Consider the following 16,960-nt stretch of genomic DNA (forward strand, 5'->3'; position numbering starts at 1 on the left):
AGGTTTTTTCCTGTAAGGAGATCAAACCAGTCAATCCTAAAAGAAATCAACCCTGAATATTCATTGAAAGGGCTGAAGCTGAAGCCGAAACTCCAGTATTTTGGCCACCTGATACAAAGAGGCGACTCATTGGAAAAGACCTTGATGCTGGGAAAGATTGAGGGCAGGAGGAGAAGGAGGTAAGAGAGGATGAGATCGTTAGATAGCATCGCAAAATCAATGAACATGAATTTGAGCAACTCTGGGAGATAGTGAAGGACAGGGAAACCTGGTATGCTGAAGTCCATGGGATTGCAAAGAGTGGGACACAACTTAGCAACTGAACAACAACAAATAGAAAAATACAGTAAGTGATTTAAAAGTATTAATCTGTCACTTGTTTTCACCTGGTCATATTTTTATTCTTAATTGACATGATTATATAGATCTTATATACAAAGTTCAGAAAAGAAAATATTTACAGTCTGTGTTTCTTTTCTGACCGTTATTACTATTTATTTCATTTCATGGTTATTACTGAAAATAATCTTTGATCCAGAGGAGAGGGTGTGAACAAACGATCCCCTTCAGGTGTCAGGTGGTCCCGGCATACTGAGGGTTTTCGGCTAGAGACCAGCCTCAGTCTGACTCTTTGGTGGGGAGTGAGTTATTGGAGAGGTGACCCCGCCTTGCAACAAGAGGTCAGCCTTCTGGAACCCTTGACAGCCTCTGGGCTTCTTCAGTGGAGAGCTGCTCTTGGAGAAAGGGTAGTTGTGAGGTTAAATGGTCAGAGCCAAACACCTAGGGATGGTGGGATGGTGGGGAAGGGGGACCTGGTTGGCTGCCAGCAGCCACCACACCTCCTTTCCTTTGCAGATGAATAAGTATCACCCTTGGGAAAGCAGAGAGGAAGGTGCTTTAAGTCATAAATTTAAAAAATCTTGCAACTTTAGGGCTCAAAGGACCTTCAAACCATTGGCTCCCTCATTTTAAAACCAAGGAATTTGATGTTACAGTAGATAAAGTAGGTTGTCCAGGCTTCTCTCGGTCGTTCCAGAAGAGCTAAGCTTATACCTATCCTGCCTCCTAAACACTTCATTCTGGATAGCCTTGCCTGGCCTCACTCAAGACTTTTCTTGAGAACTTGAGAAACTCACAATCCAGACAGAGGGGAGGAAATTCCTGTGTGATGTTTGCAGTTGACAGCTGCTGCAAGGTGAGAGTGTCCTTGATGAGGAAGCTTTCCATCCCTGGACTTTTGCAAAGCAAGAGAACATTGAGGGAAAGCTGACGACTTCCTTTTTCTCTTGCCTCTGCGACCTGCCACTCCCCTTCTCCCTCCATGTGCACGTTCCCTGCTCAGAACCGTTTGGCCGGGTTCCTCTTGCCTTCCTCTGTTCCCGCCATTAGATAAAGGGAGTAAAGACAGTGAGCCTGAGTCCCCGGGCCATGGCCTTGCCGCCAGTGTGCGTGGTGGGATGACAGTGTGGCCCTTCCTCACCTGTCTATGTCCCCACACACACATCACTGGCAATGCCCCCTTGGACTGCTCATGTGGCTTCCTCTTGGCACCAGTCTCTGGCAGCCCACACTGCCTGTGGCCCCTTTTACAGAACTCTGCCCATTGGGACCCAGTTGGGCGCCCTTCTGTGGGATTCACACCTGCACCAAGAGAAAACAGAGTCTGTTCCTTTGAGAAATTGTGGGAGCTCCCGCTGATGCACACGTGGGCTCTGCTCAGGAATCCTTCCGGGCATCCTCTCGACCTCAGTCTCCCTCCATGAGGCATTGCAGCATCTGATTGCCGGGCGCCGGCCAAAGCCCATCAGGGTAACATCGCCTCCACTTTGTCAGGAGTGGATGCATCTCTTGGGTCAAGTCCATTCCATCCACAAGTCCCTGATCCTGTGGAAGTTCTATAAAAAAGGCAGCTTCCGTGTTGCCAGGCAGCCTCTTGGTTTTCTGACCTTCCCTCGTGATAGCTCTCTGCCACCGGCCAGTCTTTCTGTGATTACCGCCTAGATAGACTGATTAGCAGAGCTCCTGAAGGAGCCAGGTGACACACCTAGGCCACAGCGGTCTGTTTTCAACCTTTCAGCCTGTTTTCTGAGCACAGTCGTATAGCTGGGGGGCTTTGTTTTTCTCGGGCTGGAGCCGAGTGAGGGATAACATTATCCCTAAGTGACTCCGTCTGCCCTGGTGGGGAAACAAGCCAGTTTTACAATTTGAAGACCTCCTGCCTGTCTCAGAGCAGAAAGGAGGTCATGTCAAAGGGCTTCTTGTTTTCACAAACTGGCTAGCGAGTCCCCAGGGTCCTTTAAAAGGCATTCATTAAGTAGCAGAAAGCTCCAGTGCAAAAGCGGAGAAATCCCAGAAACCTACAAGTGCTGGGAACAGGGAAGCATAGGAACTAACCCGCTGGTTCCCAGAGAAATTTGCTGTGGGTGTGGCCAGTGGTGTGAAGGCTCTGACCATCTCCAGACTCAGCACTTGTTTGTCCCATTGGATGGCTCAGGGTAGTATCTGCACTCTGTTTTACACTAAGAATACATATTTAAACAGCTTTTACATACATTTCATTATTCCCATTTCTAGCTCAGCACAGTTAGTGGCTGTCTGATAGAACTGGGAGGCGATATTATCCCATTTATAGATCCATCAGGTTGCAAAAACAGGACTGATGGCTCTGTCTGCATTACTCATATATTTAGCCTCAGAAATCTCCCAGTTTCTTTTTTTAAGCTAGAAACCAAATTCTTCACCTGATCAGATAGTAGGGAATAATAACTCAGTTCAGTTCAGTTCAGTCACTCAGTCGTGTCTGACTCTTTGCGACCTCTTGGACTGCAGCACGCCAGGCCTCCCTGTCCATCACCAACTCCCGGAGTTTACTCAAACTCATGTCCATTGAGTCAGTGATGCCATTCAACCATCTCATCCTCTGTTGGCCCCTTTCTCCTCCCATCTTCAATCTTTCCCAGCATCAGGGTCTTTTCAAATGAGTCAGTTTTTTGCATCAGGTGACCAAAGTATTGTAAGTATAAGTCAAGGGCTCCTGAAAATTCTTCCTTTTCACTCCATCCCAAACTCAAAGGTAGGTACGAGAACCACTCATGTCATACTTTAAGGCATACGACCAGCTATTCACCTGCTGCTCTAGGTGAGTTGTAATTTATACCAGGTGAGGTCCAGTCAAGAATAAATATTTAAAATAGATAACCAGCAAGGATCTACTGTATACCATAGGACCTGTGTTCAATATTCTGTAATAATCTGAGTAGGAAAAGAATTTGAAAAATAATAGATATATGTATATATACATATAAATACATGTGTATATATGTGTGTGTGTGTGTGTGTGTGTATAACTAAATCACTCTGATGTTTACCTGAAACTAACAAAACATTGTAAATCAATTGTACTTCAATATAAATAAAAATTAAACAAAAAGAGTAAGTATAGAACCCACTACAGCCAAAGAAAGCAGACCCCCTCTTAATTACCTGTGGGCCCATAGCTGGACCACTAGCCAGACTGGAGACAAGAGAACAAGGTTCCTCTTATTATTATTCCCCCTGTAATCATTGAGCACCATCTTGTCTCCCAGAGAGGTAAGGATTTGAAGAGGAGGAGTCAGAGGTGGGTAGGCTTTAAGAATCTTAGCTTGCTGGAGTCTTCAAGAGCACTAGTGGCCTGAGTGGGACGAGCAAGGACTCCCCCCAACCCCCAACCCACACACACACACACCACCTTCACCTTGGGAAGTTACTTGAAATAAACAAGCCAAGGACTCACAAAAAAAGCCAAGGACTAACATTATTTTGTGATGTAAATTGTTTCTGCTTCACTGCTGAAATTCACAGAGATTTGCATTTTAGAACTTGACTTCTAATCTTGGAATAAAAGAATCTTTGTTGAATTTTTGACTCCAGTAACAGGCAGATGAGGTCGTTTCTTTTTGTCTCTCTCTCGCTCCCTCCCTTTCTTTGACCTCACAGCTCCTAAGAGAGAACCTCATACTTGATTGCCACATTATAAGGAAGATGAATCAACCATGAAATATATCATTTAAGGTTTGCAGCTCTCTTTTTTTTTTATTTTGATTCAGATACACCCTTAGGTAAAGTCACAGATGTTAAGAAGCTCATTGGCTGAGAGCGGGCTTTGATATAGAAGAACTTGGCCCCTGAGACAGGGTGGGAAGGTAGGCAGGACCACAGTGGGTGGGAGGAGCCCGGCTGTGCCTGAGACATCTCTTCCGGGAAATGTCTTGTGTTTCCCGCACCCCCTTAGTCTTCCTCCTGCAGCCACCGTGGGTTTACCAAGCATCTTCTCTGTGCCACACCTACAGACATGGGACCTACAGGGTCCTTCTCCAGCATTCACAGACCCACTGGGTGGGCACCTCCAGTGACAACGCGGTCCAAAGGGGCCAAGCAGGAAGACATCAAGGGCTCAGAGGAGGTAGCTGCTGACCTCACCTGGGCGAGCCCAGGAAGAGGGGGAGGAATCCATTCAAGAGAGAAGAGGAGGGAGAGAAGAAGGGTGTCTCTGGGGAAGGCCGTGGCAGGTCAGACACAGGCGAGAGAGCAGGAGAGGTTCGGGAATACAGAATAAGTGTAGCTTGACCTTAAGCAAGGGAGGGGAGGGCAGGGCCAGTGGTGAGCTGCAGAGCCCGGAGAAACCCAGTTTGTGAAGATCCTCCTGTGTGCAGAGCTGAGGAGGTGGTCTTTCATTGACATGAGCAGCCTTTGAAAACTTTTATACAGGGGAACTCAGTCTTCAGTTTTGAAAACTGTGGCACTGGGGAGGGTGGATTGAAGGGCTGGGATCCTAGAAACAGTGTCTTGACCCAGAGCTTCTAGAAAGCCGGGCCTGCAGCAAAGGTTGAAGTATCACTACCTGGAGTAGTACTACTATTCCTGCTTCGCCAGGAGCCACGCAGACGCTGGGCACTCTGGACCCCCTTTAGGGTCTGCAGGGAGGGACTGCCTCTCCCTTTGGCATAGCCTGTAGAAGAGAGAAAAGAGGCGCCCTCCGCTTCGTGGTTCATATCACAGGGAACTGGTGTCCCGCACTTCCGGAATGCTGTTCTGGGATGGGGGCCTCCACAACCTAGCTCCATGGCTAATATGGAGCTAGGCATACTCTATGGACTTGAAGTTTCCTAAAGAAAACATACGATTCGTCGTTGAATACTCATTCATAAAGTCATGGGATAATCCAATTCCTGTATTTGTCAGGGAAGAAGAGGAAGTTACTACTTTAAAAATGGTTAAAAATCCAAGGTGATCAAAATAAGGAACCTGATCACAAGTGTACCTATCAGAATTCTTTCCACTGAAATGGCAGAAACCCAGCTCTCCTAGCTTAGGATTGGGAGACTCTCAGCACCCAGGGAGGGGCAGGCATGCACTGGGCAGAGATGTCACTGGAACTAGGGACCATGACCCCGCCGGGACATTCCCCCTCTCACACTTGGCCTTCTCTGTGAGGGGACTTTCTTCTTCTCTGTCTGGGGCCTGACCTTCATGGGACAGAACCCACACTGGCTTCAGCAACTGGTTTCCTAACTGATTGCTTTGGCTCTAGAGAGCATTGACTCGTCACCCCACTCAGCCCTTCCTGGGGAGGCTGCCCACTAGCTCAGCACTCACCAGGCACTCTCCGTGGACCAACCACCTCTACGCAGGGCGGCAGAATTATTACACAAAGTGCCGTGTGGATGAGGGGAAACAGGGTCCAGGAGAAGGGATATGCATATCTGCCCTGGGGGGCAAGGGTGTTGATGAGGAGAAACGTACTTAACGTCCCTGTGGCCCAAAGCTCAGAACACTGCCATTCGCCAAAGGACCTTCCTGAACCCCTCATTGGCCAGCTGGAGAAGAAAAGGGCTCCTGATTCTGTGGCTGTGCCTTCTACCTCTCCTCCTGCTAAGGACTCAGGCGAGTGTTGCTTTATTGAATTGTTTTCCCAAAGCTCTCTATTCAACCTCTGAATATCTTCCTACCAGCTCTGCAAACAGTTGCCTCCAGCTGCACTCGCAGCCACTGAAGACATGCTGAAAGCCCCGCTCCTTGGCTCCAGTATGTTCTTCCCTTTTCCTTTTTCCCTTTTCCCTTTCCCTTTTCCCCTTTTCCCTGCCTCCTAATGAGTTTGCTGCTGCTGCCGCTTAGCCACTTCAGTCGAGTCCAACTCTGTGCGACCGTGGACTGTAGCCCGCCAGGTTCCTCTGTCCAGGAAATTCTTCAGGCAAGAATATAGGAGTGGGTTGCTGTGCCCTCCTCCAGGGATCTTCCTGACCCAAGGATCGAGACCCGGGTCTCCTGCATTGCAGGCAGATTTTTTTTTTTTTTTACCATTGAGCCACCAGGGAAGCCCCCTGATGAGTTTAGGTAGATCTCAATGAGTTTAGGTAGATTGAAATTTTAATCAGTTTGATTGGTTGTTTTTAATGGGAATTTAGATTGAACTGGAGACAGAGCTTTAAGGGGCTGCAGACTGCTTGGTGGGGCATTTTGGAGGCAGGTCTCACCCCTGAGACAGGGGCAGTGGCAAGCTGCAGTGTGGTGATTCTGTGCAAGCCCCTTCTGACTGTGTCTCAGCAAATTTGTAGGTAATAAGGTTTGTGAAAGAAAGTGAAAAGTGAAAATGTTAGTCGCTCAGTCGTGCCCATCTCTTTGCGACTCCCTGAACTCCTCGGTCCATGGAATTCTCCAGGCAAGAATACGGGGTTGGGTTGCCATGTCCTCCTCCAGGGATCTTCCTGACCCAGGGGTTGAACCCAGGACTACTGCACTGCAGGTTGATTCTTCATCATCTGAGCTACCAGGGAAGCCCAGTAGGGTTTACGGAGGAGGTAATTTTCTCTGACTTTGTCCTCTTAAGTCAGAGAAGACAACTTTCTAAGGAGTGATCCTGACCTAGTTCTTGGATCAACAGGACCCCTAGTTCCGGGGTGTCACCTTGACCTTGAACCTGGATGTCCAAAATCAGGAGAGGAGGGGTCTGCTGGAAAATATTCTTCCCCCTGCACACACATCCCTCCCTGCTGTGGACCTTCCCGTGGGTGGAGAAAGGCAGGCCAGGACCATGGTTGACTTACAGAACTTCAGCACCTTCTTTCTTTCTAAACAACTTTTATTTTATATTATTTTTATAGATAAAAAAACAACTTTTATTTATAATCGATTTACAATGTTGTATTAGCTTCAGGTGTTGGGCAAAGTGATTCAGTTATACATGTACATATATCTGCTCTTTTTCAAATTATTTTCCTAATAGGTTATTACATAATATCGAGTAGAGTTCCCCATACTATATAGTATATCCTTGTGAATTACCTAATTTATAAATAGTAGTGTGTATATGTTAATGCCGGCCTCCTAATTTATCCTTGTTTCTTAAACACAAAAGATAGCATTATCCATTGAAGAGAAAAGAAGATCCTTTGAACCTCTTTATGGAAAGAACTGAGCCCATCAAGGGGGCTTCCCTAATAGCTCAGTTGGTAAAGAATCCGCCTGCAATGCAGGAGACCCCTGTTCGATTCCCAAGAGGGGAAGATCCATTGCAGAAGGGATAGGCTACCCACTCCAGGATTCTTGGGCTTCCCTTGTGGCTCAGCTGGTAAAGAATCTGCCTGCTATGCAGGAGGCCTGGGTTTGATTCCTGGGTTGGGAAGATCCCCTGGAGAAGGGAAAGGGTACCCACTCCAATATTCTGGCCTGGAGAATTCCATGGACTGCATAGTCCATGGGGTCGCAAAGAGTCGGAGACAACTAAGCGATTTTGACAGGTACAGGTACAGGTATAGGAGCCCAGCAAGAGATGTGAGATGGCGATGGTGTACGCCTCGGTGTCATACAGACTGGTTTCTATTTTTTGTTGGTTACATACATTTTAATTTTTCTCTCTTTTAATTGTGAAATATATAAAACATACCCACCACCCAGATGTACAGATGTTGATACTGTGCAATAGTTTTCTTTACCAGAAAAATGATGTACTTCAAATATTGTTGAAGCTCCATCCACCTCCCCAAACCCTCCCTTTTCTTCTCAGTAATTAATATCTGGAAGTTGGTACCTAATATCCCCATGCATATTTTTATAGTTAACTACATATATCCATGTAAAGTATTGTTGATATGCATACCATTGAATAGTACTGCTCTTCATGGTTAAAAAAATGGCATCAAGCCATACAGATTCTTTTGCAATCCGTCCCAGGGCTGCTGGACCATGGACAAGTTGCATCATCTTTTTGAGCTCCAGGCAGGTTGTTAAAGATACTGGTTGTGTTCATCCTAGTCCAGTCCAGGTGAGCAAGTATTGCAGCTTGGAGGGGAGGAGACAATTTGCTATTACAAAGGTAGAATCAGCAGGACTTTGTGACTATTTTGATGTGTGGAATGACAAGTGTGATTCTGGTAACTGGCTAGCAGATAATGCCAGTCACTGAGATTAGGAGGGGAGAGGGGTGGGGGGCAGCGGTGCGATGCTGGTCTGGGGAAGTCAGGCAGTGGATTCCCTTTCTGACCCATAAGAGCTGGAAGTGTCTGTGGCAACACAGATGGGGAGGTTCAGGAGGCAGCTGGATTTTTGGACCCCAAATTCAGACAGTGGTTGGGAGCCTACGGAGATGCCTCTTTGGGATCCCTGAGTATCTGGTGAGCATTCACTTTGGGAGGGAGGGGCCAGGGCACTCAGCATGCGTGGTTCAGATTCCTTTGCCTGGAATCCGTAGTGTGGTTCACCCTCACCTGATTTCTTCAGAACAAGTGGCAACATGAGATGGAAATTTCTTCATTGTCATGTCAACTTGAAAGGTTAGGGTTATATCTGAAAACTTTTTTCCCCCTCATAACCTGTTGTGAAATTAACAGAATCAGCTCTGAAGGGTACTTCTGTTTTCAGATTTTACCATGCTTTCATGTTAATAGGTTCGTAGACTTTATTGACCTTGGCAAATACTTTTGCCTAAACTTAACGCCCTGGTGAAACTTCAAGGCGCCACAGCCTTTTCTGGGATGAATGCCAGAGCTCCTGTCTCCACCTGCTCCCTTCCCCAGCGTTTGGTTTGGGAACCCAGTGAAGTGCTCTTCTCCAGGTTAGGACCCAGGTGATCTCTTGCTGCTCTGCTTTGTGGCTCACTGCAGACCTGGTCAGGGGCTGTGGGTCCATCCTCACTAGTTAGCAGCTGGTTCTTCACAGGGAAATGTGGTTTTTTTGCTTTATTAAAGGAAGGATGCTTGCTCCCCACCTCATCCCCAACCCAGTCCCATCCCTGCCAAAAGCCCAGCTTGATGTCCTACAGACCTCCTTTTGGCTGGTAGGAATCTCCCTGCAGTGGCCCAGGTGAAGGTGCTGTTACTGTAAGGATCCAGAAAGATCTGGGGGTTTAGGGCAGGGAAGAGCTGCAGATGGGGTGGTACCCAGAAACACCTCTGACCCTGCTTTTCTCTCTCCTATCTCCCTGCTTTCTTCTCACTGTCTCCTCTCCCCATCTCTTTTCTTCCTCATCCTCTTTTAACTCTCCCCTTCCCCTCCCTCCCTCTCCCTCTTCAGTCTGTCTCCCCTTCCCCCATCTGTCTCTCTCCCTCCCCTTCCTCTTTCCTTGCTCCTCCCCCTCCCCCTCCCTCCCCTCCCCCCTCCCCCCTCCTCCTCCTTCTCCTCCCCCCTCCCTCCCCACCCCTGCCCGCTCCCTCCTGACCCCTGTCACACAGGAGGAATGTCTAGGTCTCAGTCACTCTAGGTCCCTCTTACTATCAACTATTCATCTTTCTCTTCGCTCCATTCCTCTCTTACCTGTTTCCCTTCCCACTGCCACCCCCCAAAACTGGCAGCTGACTTGTATCTGGTCCATAATTGCCCAGACTCCAACACCACATGACCTTTGTGCTCTGAAGCCCCCGGCCATCTGGCAGTCATCTCTCTGTGACTACGATTCTAAGCCCCCTAGAGAGGGTCCTGACTGGCTCAGCTCATTTTCCTGAGTCCGGCCGCTCTGTCCCAGGCTGGCAGGCAGCCTGGGGATGGGTCCCCCCTCTCAGGATAGACACACCTGGGCCCATCAGCAGTGGCAGGGGGTGGGCCAGAGTTACAGAAGCCCGTCTACCTAGATAGAACCCCTGAGAAGGAGTGATCGGGTCCCTCTAGCACAAAAACTATGTCATAGACCCCCTCCTGTTTATTCACACCAGGAAGGAGATCCTACATTTGGCTCAAGCTGTGAATGGGAGTCATGGTTTGTAAACTGTTCCTAGTCACCTCTGCACGAATGGAAGTGTATACATCTCTCAAGTAATGAATTTAGCATTTTCCGGCCCCACCAAACATGGCATGAAATTAGACTTTCAGTTGAAGTGTTTGTTTTATTCATACAGTGGGAGTGCAAGGTCGACTTGCTTATTGCCACACAAATTTCTTTGGTGCATAAAATAGACTGTGAAGTGTGCTGTTTTTCCATCATGAAGACTCTGGATGCCTGACTTGAAACATGTATTCCCCCAAAGTTGAGTACTTTGTCATATCATCACCGAGTGGTGGAGCAGGGGCAGACGCTGAACAGGGCTCAGGACACTGGTTTGGTGGGGGAGCTGCATCCCGTCAGGGGCTCAGTGGCCACTGATGCCACAACCCCAGGTCCTTTGTGGTCCTAAGTCACAAAACTGGCGATTATTACACTTGCCTGGAGTGTGTGAAAACAGGCTTCAAATGGGGAAAACCTTGACCCACTTTCCTACAACTGGAAAACATTACAGACCTTGAATCTTTCAAATGTCCAAAAAAAACCTCAAAGGACAACCCACAGAATCCGACTTCTGTAACTTAGTCACACAGAAACATGAAGAGGGAGAGCGAGCCTACTTTGTCCTCGCAGGTGGTTTTGATTTAGAAAATGAGCCTCAAATTCAGCGCTCACAAATAACAGACGAGAGGTTCTGTTTTGCTTCTAAGAAAAGTAAGACGACTCGTGAATGTTTCAGGACTCATCCGAGTCTACATTTAATCTTTCTTCCACCTTTTGTCTACCTGAATGTTCTCATTATCTCTCCTATCTGCCAAGTCAATCCGTGTATACTGTGGGAAACGCTCATCTCCCCATGATCCGAATTAGGTGGGATCCAGTTCTGACAACATGAGTTAATCATCACTAGAAATATTGGCAAGAGCTGGGGATGTTTGTGTTCCTCGGGGACAGCTTACCATCTCCAGATAAGTATTCCAGTCCAACTGACTGCCTTCTCTGTGCTTTCCTTCCCCCAAACTTCCTCCCTCATAAGGAAGACAAGCCAAAAGCAAAGTGTTGGATCCCTGGTAATTTACAAGGCGAGGACAGTACTTCAGAGCAGTCAGCCTCGAGCCATCGTTGGTATTCAGTAGTAGGTCACTATATAATATATTTCTTCTTGCAAAATTATACAGCATCCATGTGACTGTTTTTTTGCCCTCAAAAGCCATCCAGATTACTTTTAAAAGAAGTTTTACGAGTTGGATTGCCAAATCTGTGCAGTCTCCATGTTAAGAAATCCTGTCTTTGTGGTCTCCCAGCCATGAGACAGGTTTTTATGAGAATGAAAGAGAAACGCCTTCTCCTTGTGTCCCCTCTTTAGAATAAGAAGGTCTACTTGGACATCATCCACACATACACGGAAGTACACGCGACTGTTCATGGCTCCAGCACGAAGAACATTCCCAGTTATGTGAAAAACCATGGGATCCTCAGTGGACGTGACTTGCAGTTTCTTCTCCGAGAAACCAAGGTGAGTTTTTCATTGTTGTTATAAAAATGCATCCTTGATGTTGGGCAGAGGCTTGTTTCTGTTGGTGTTGAAAATGGGATCAGCATCTCCCATGCTTTATTTTCACTGGCGTATTGATCTTCTGGTCCTTTCTGGGCAGTGATACATTAAACCAGTTATAGCTTAAAAGGTAGTGAACTGTGGAAGGAGGTTGCTACCATTGAAGGCTCATCTACTGAGGACCAGCTTTGTGCCAGCAATTAAGCAAGGGGCTGGAGACACCGTGGCAAGCAGGAAAGGGAAGGGTGTCACCCTTTCTCAGAGAGCAGCCGCTTTCTCAGCAAGCCTAGAGTGCTTCCCTCCCGCACCTCCCCAGTCACCTCTGTGTTTCATCACATTGGCTTGTTCAAGAAGTTTGTACTGGGCACTGGAGAAGTTCAGATAAGGGGAGAGTCTTTGGGGCTTAGCAGAGGAACCGTCATGAAAGGTGTGAGAGATAGAAGATGGGTGCGGTGTGGATGCACCGGGCATTTGGCACAAACAGGAGTGAGTCAGATTGCAAGGGTGGAGATGATACCTTCAGGAGAGTCAGGAGGCCAACCCCGTGAGTCTGTGTTGGGAAATAGAGGAAGATAGAATTTGGCAAGGAGCTGAGGGTCTGGTTGTCACAGATGTAGAATTCAGTGTATGTGTGTGAATAGATGGGAGAGCCACTGGTGGAGGGCATTTTTGTGGCATGATAAGCATGGTTTTGACACCATCTCTGTCCTTTCTGGATGCACCCAGTGAAGTTAGGGGGCCTGCAAATAGAACATTGTTGGACCTCTAAGGGTTGGCTGGCGCTTTGATGTATTCCTCATGTTTATTAATCTTTTTTTTTTTTAATCCAACATATTTAGTATTGAAAATATCCAGAATAAATATGTATGTGTGTTTATGTACATGTATAAATATATCTTGAAAATCTTTCCCTATCAGAAATTGCTGGGCTAAAGATATATACATTTTTAGTTTTAAAGGTTACAGCCAAAATGACTCCGTGGATATTATATAGTCTGTCAGTGTTCATACTTTTCCCATTTTTTGAGCGAGAAGACTACCTTTTCACATGTTTATAGCATAGATTCCTGAAGCTTGCCTAAAAATGCTGCACGTTCTTTAGGTAAAATACTACAGTCCATTAAAGGGTTATAGTATTGAACACAATAGCATCACAGGTATAAGACAGATACATCAGGCTACAGTGAATTGTTTAAATAATAAAAAAGATGAATTGTTTAGATAATAAAAGAGAATTGCAGTACATATGAAAATCATCTTTATTAATTAACACATATATGTGGAATTTAGAAAAATGGTACGGATGAATCTGTCTGGCAGGGCAGGAATATATAGATGTAGAGAATGGACATGTGAGCAAGTTGGATGGGAAGTGGTGATGGGGTGGTTGGGATTAACATACGCACAGGACCACGTGTAAAATAGCTAGTGGGAACCTGCAGTGTAGCAACAAGGAGCCCAGCCACGTGCTCTGTGATGACCTAGAGAGCGCAGTGGGGTGCTGTGAGGGGTCCAAGAGGAGGGGGTATACACACCCACATGGCTGATTCACTTTACAGCAGAAACTTACACAGCATTGTAAAGCAACGATACCCCCATTTTACAAACAGAATAGTAAAAAAAATAAACTCTTCTCTGTGAATTTTACACACATGTCTCAAGCAGCTCCCGCGTGTCCGGCATCACACACAGGATGCAGGAGCAAAGAAGCAAGCATGATCTCTGCCTGAGTGTTTCCTCAGGCCGAGGGAGGCACATTATCACCAGTGAATTGTTGAGCGCTGGTCCCTGTGGGCTGCATTTTCATTTCCAGGGTAGAGGACAGAGGCTGGATGGACGAGCGTCTGTGGCATCACAGCATTTCTGATCCGTGTGTGTGATACCTCGATGTGGGAAAGCATATTCACAAATGCTGTCCTGTTTTCTTCTCACAAGTAAGCAGAGGCAGGCAGGGCAGGTATTACTGTTCACTTTATTCTAAACAGGAGGAAGTAAGACTACGGAGTTGGGCTTGTCCGCAGTCACGGAGGTCACCCTGGAGATAACCATGACTCAGGATTTTTTTTTGGTGAGGGGGTAGCAAATCAAAGCTCTGCTAGGCCCTCCATGAACCATCCTAATGAATAAACGCATGAACATAAGAACATTCAGTGGATACTCACCAGCTGAAAGAATCTGCATCTCCTTTCTGCGTTTGAACATTGCTACCTCCCAAGTCATGCATGTGGTGCCATGAATACATTCATTTGATGGTTTTCTCTTCTTGGCCAAAGATCTGGTTTGCTTAAGATTTCATTTTCATACAAGGTCATCTGCAGGCTGACAACGGGGGCCATTCCAGAGTGAAGTGTGCCCACCGGTTTGTACTGTTGACTTTGCGTTCACCTTCTGTCTTAGGAGGACGTTTGGAGGCATTAGAATGTCAGGGCTCTTTGGCGGCAGTGCTGTTTTTGCCTCATTTTACTTTCCCCCACATCAGAATGTGGAAACAGCTCAAGCTCCTTTAAAAGTACATTTGGCAGCACTGGTTCTCCATCATCACTGTCTCATGTGCTTATGTTAACCCAGCTTCATGAATGTCTTACTCAGCTTTGTAGATCTTAAAAGAACCCTTCCTTGCCGACCATCCACTTACCCTGTTAGAGAATGCGAAATAGGCTGAAGCTGGGGTCCCTGGTATTTGGGGAGGAGCAGAGAGCGGGTCTGGAAGGCCTGGGCCATGATATAAGATATTGCCCAGGAACCAAGGATTACATTGAAATTTTGAGTGCAAGGAGCAACTATTTATTCTTGAAAAACTGGTACCTTCAGAGGATGTCGCTGATCCCATTTTGTATTGCCTGTTCCTCTGACTAGCATATATGAAAGCTCTCCAAGTAGAATTACGGCTAAAACAGTTGGTAAATGCGATGAAAATGAGGCAGTGTATCTCTGAGCCTCCCCATATACCCAGAACACAGCAGCAGGCAGTGAAATGAATGAATCTTGGGCTTTGGAATAATGACACTAAAGACTAGTCAGGCTTTGCATTTATAACCCTTTCTGCCTCTAACTCCTTCCTCAGTGTCTCTGAGCAATTTAAAAGCGATTTATTCCAATCCACATCGAAAGTGGAGAACTGGGGATGCAGAGAAGCAAATGCGCATGGAATAAATGGGACTTGCACGCTCCTCAGACTTGTTATGAGAGCGGGAAGTGGGTCGGGTGCCCCTCGAGGTCTAGACACAGATTGAAATGATGGATGCATAATCAGCTTCTGACTCATTATTTTTCTTTATGAACCATCTTTGAATCTCTGCATCAAGCCAGGAAACCGTCTGCTCAGCAGAATTTTGTCCTGGCGTGCCAGGAGGGGCCCAGGTACATGGAGCCTCTGGAGACAGGATGGGATCCGTGTCGCCCTCACATCAGGGCTCAAAGAGCTGGGAAATTGTTGAATCTGGAAGACTCTTCTAATAGACATATACAGGTGGATGAACTCATGATGTATCAGAAGACTGTAGACAAGCCATTCAGGCCAGCAAAATCCAGGAGAGCAACTTAAGCCAGCAGTTAAGGGCTGAATGGGGTGGCACATTTTAATTTTTAGCTTCAAACCCCATCTCTCTTAATGAGGTTTCTTTCTTCCATTTCCCAAATTTCACCTCTCTGTGCCCACATACCCTGCTTTCAATCTCACCAGGGAATTTCCTTATGAAACGGGGCATTCACATCCCACGCTGGGTTGGAGGACCATTCGGAGTGAGCCCAAATGGGAACCCCCATTTCTGACAGTGAAAGTCGAGAACATATTGTGCCTGTGTGAACTCAGAGGAAGTAGCAACTTCTGCTCCTGCTGTTGCCACGCATCTTTTCTACCCACACCTCTGGCCATGTCCCCCTCCAGCCCTTGGTAGGGTGTGACGGCCCTGTATCCCTACCAGGTCATCTCAGCAGCTTAGCTGTGGGGCTCCCCAAGAAGCATAGACGGGGTTGGAAGACAGGCAGTGTGCACTTCTGTCCCTGTTCTAACCCATCCTTGAGTCTGGTCTCTTCAATCAACTGTGACTCATCCCACAAGCTTGGATGTGGTTGCACAAGCTCTCTCAAAAACCCTGGGCTCCAGGCAACCTCTGCCCGGGGACCAGAGATGGAACAGACTCCTTGCGCAGCTCCATGAGAATTCAAGGGCTCTGCTTGTTCTGTTGGCAGTGCCTTCTCGGGGCCCAGCTTGTAGAGGCCTTCAGGTAACTGTATAAAGAATGATGAAGGAGACAAAGAGAAGTCCACTGGTCATCTGGGGTCTTGGGCCCATGCCCTTAGGAATGATTTCTTGCTTTTCTCAAGAATCATGTGCCTTGATCTCTAAGGTCTCCCCAGCAGGGGACTAGGTCCTTCTGATACCCAATGCCTACCTGTCTCCCTGTGGTGTGCCCACATCTCCAGGCCCTGTGAGAGAGCTCAAGAGTGAGCTTACTGATGTAGCAATCCATCTTCTATGTCTGTTTCAGATACTGAAATATTTACCCTCAGGCAGTCAAGCAAGTAACCAGTTGCAGAAGCCATTTTCATTCTAACTGGATGGGGAGTAATTTTTGTACACATGCACGCACCTTCCATCCTCTCCCCTACCTTCACACATATGTACATAAAGTGAAGAATGTTTGTACATAGGATTCAATAACCTCTGTGACTTCAAGAACAAAAGCACCTCCTCACACAGAAATAGCACACAAAAATTGCTCATCCTCTCCTTACAGGGATGCTCAATTGCTGGAAGATCTGGCAATATTTACTCTTTTGCCCATTTATCTGACAAATGTTGGTGAAGTACAGAATATATTCCAGGACTTGTGCTGGGCCTTCTGGATCTGGGGCAGACTAAGGCAGTCGTGCCTACAGGAGGATACTACTGTGGCAGAGGAGGCAGACAGGTAACTAGGTGACTTAACTGTGAGAAGTACACAGGTAGGAGGAGTAATAATGAAAACAAAAATGGGATCCCAACAGGAGACCTCACTGTGTGGGACCCCTCATATGCAGGGTCAGCCATTCGGTTGTGGAAAATGTTGCCCTGTGATTGGTGACATCAGGGAAGTACCAAGTTGAGCCCACGTGGAGGGCAGGAGCCAGTTGTAACACATTTATCTGGTTCATGTTACCATGATACACGTGACCACGGGGTTTTACACCCA

The 16,960-nt window shown here is 47.0% G+C and overlaps 1 protein-coding gene across 1 annotated transcript in view; it reads left to right on the forward strand.

The window, feature by feature from the left end:
- MGAT5 (alpha-1,6-mannosylglycoprotein 6-beta-N-acetylglucosaminyltransferase) overlaps window positions 1-16,960 on the forward strand; it is a 387,153-nt gene that overhangs the window by 320,205 nt on the left and 49,988 nt on the right. Inside the window, exon 12 of the mRNA XM_043488382.1 lies at window positions 11,598-11,747. Within this exon, the coding sequence (XP_043344317.1) occupies window positions 11,598-11,747 (150 nt within the window). The remainder of the gene's footprint in view (window positions 1-11,597; window positions 11,748-16,960) is intronic.

This window comes from Cervus canadensis, chromosome 15, assembly GCF_019320065.1.
Source record: "Cervus canadensis isolate Bull #8, Minnesota chromosome 15, ASM1932006v1, whole genome shotgun sequence".
NCBI classification, from domain to species: Eukaryota; Metazoa; Chordata; class Mammalia; order Artiodactyla; family Cervidae; genus Cervus; species Cervus canadensis.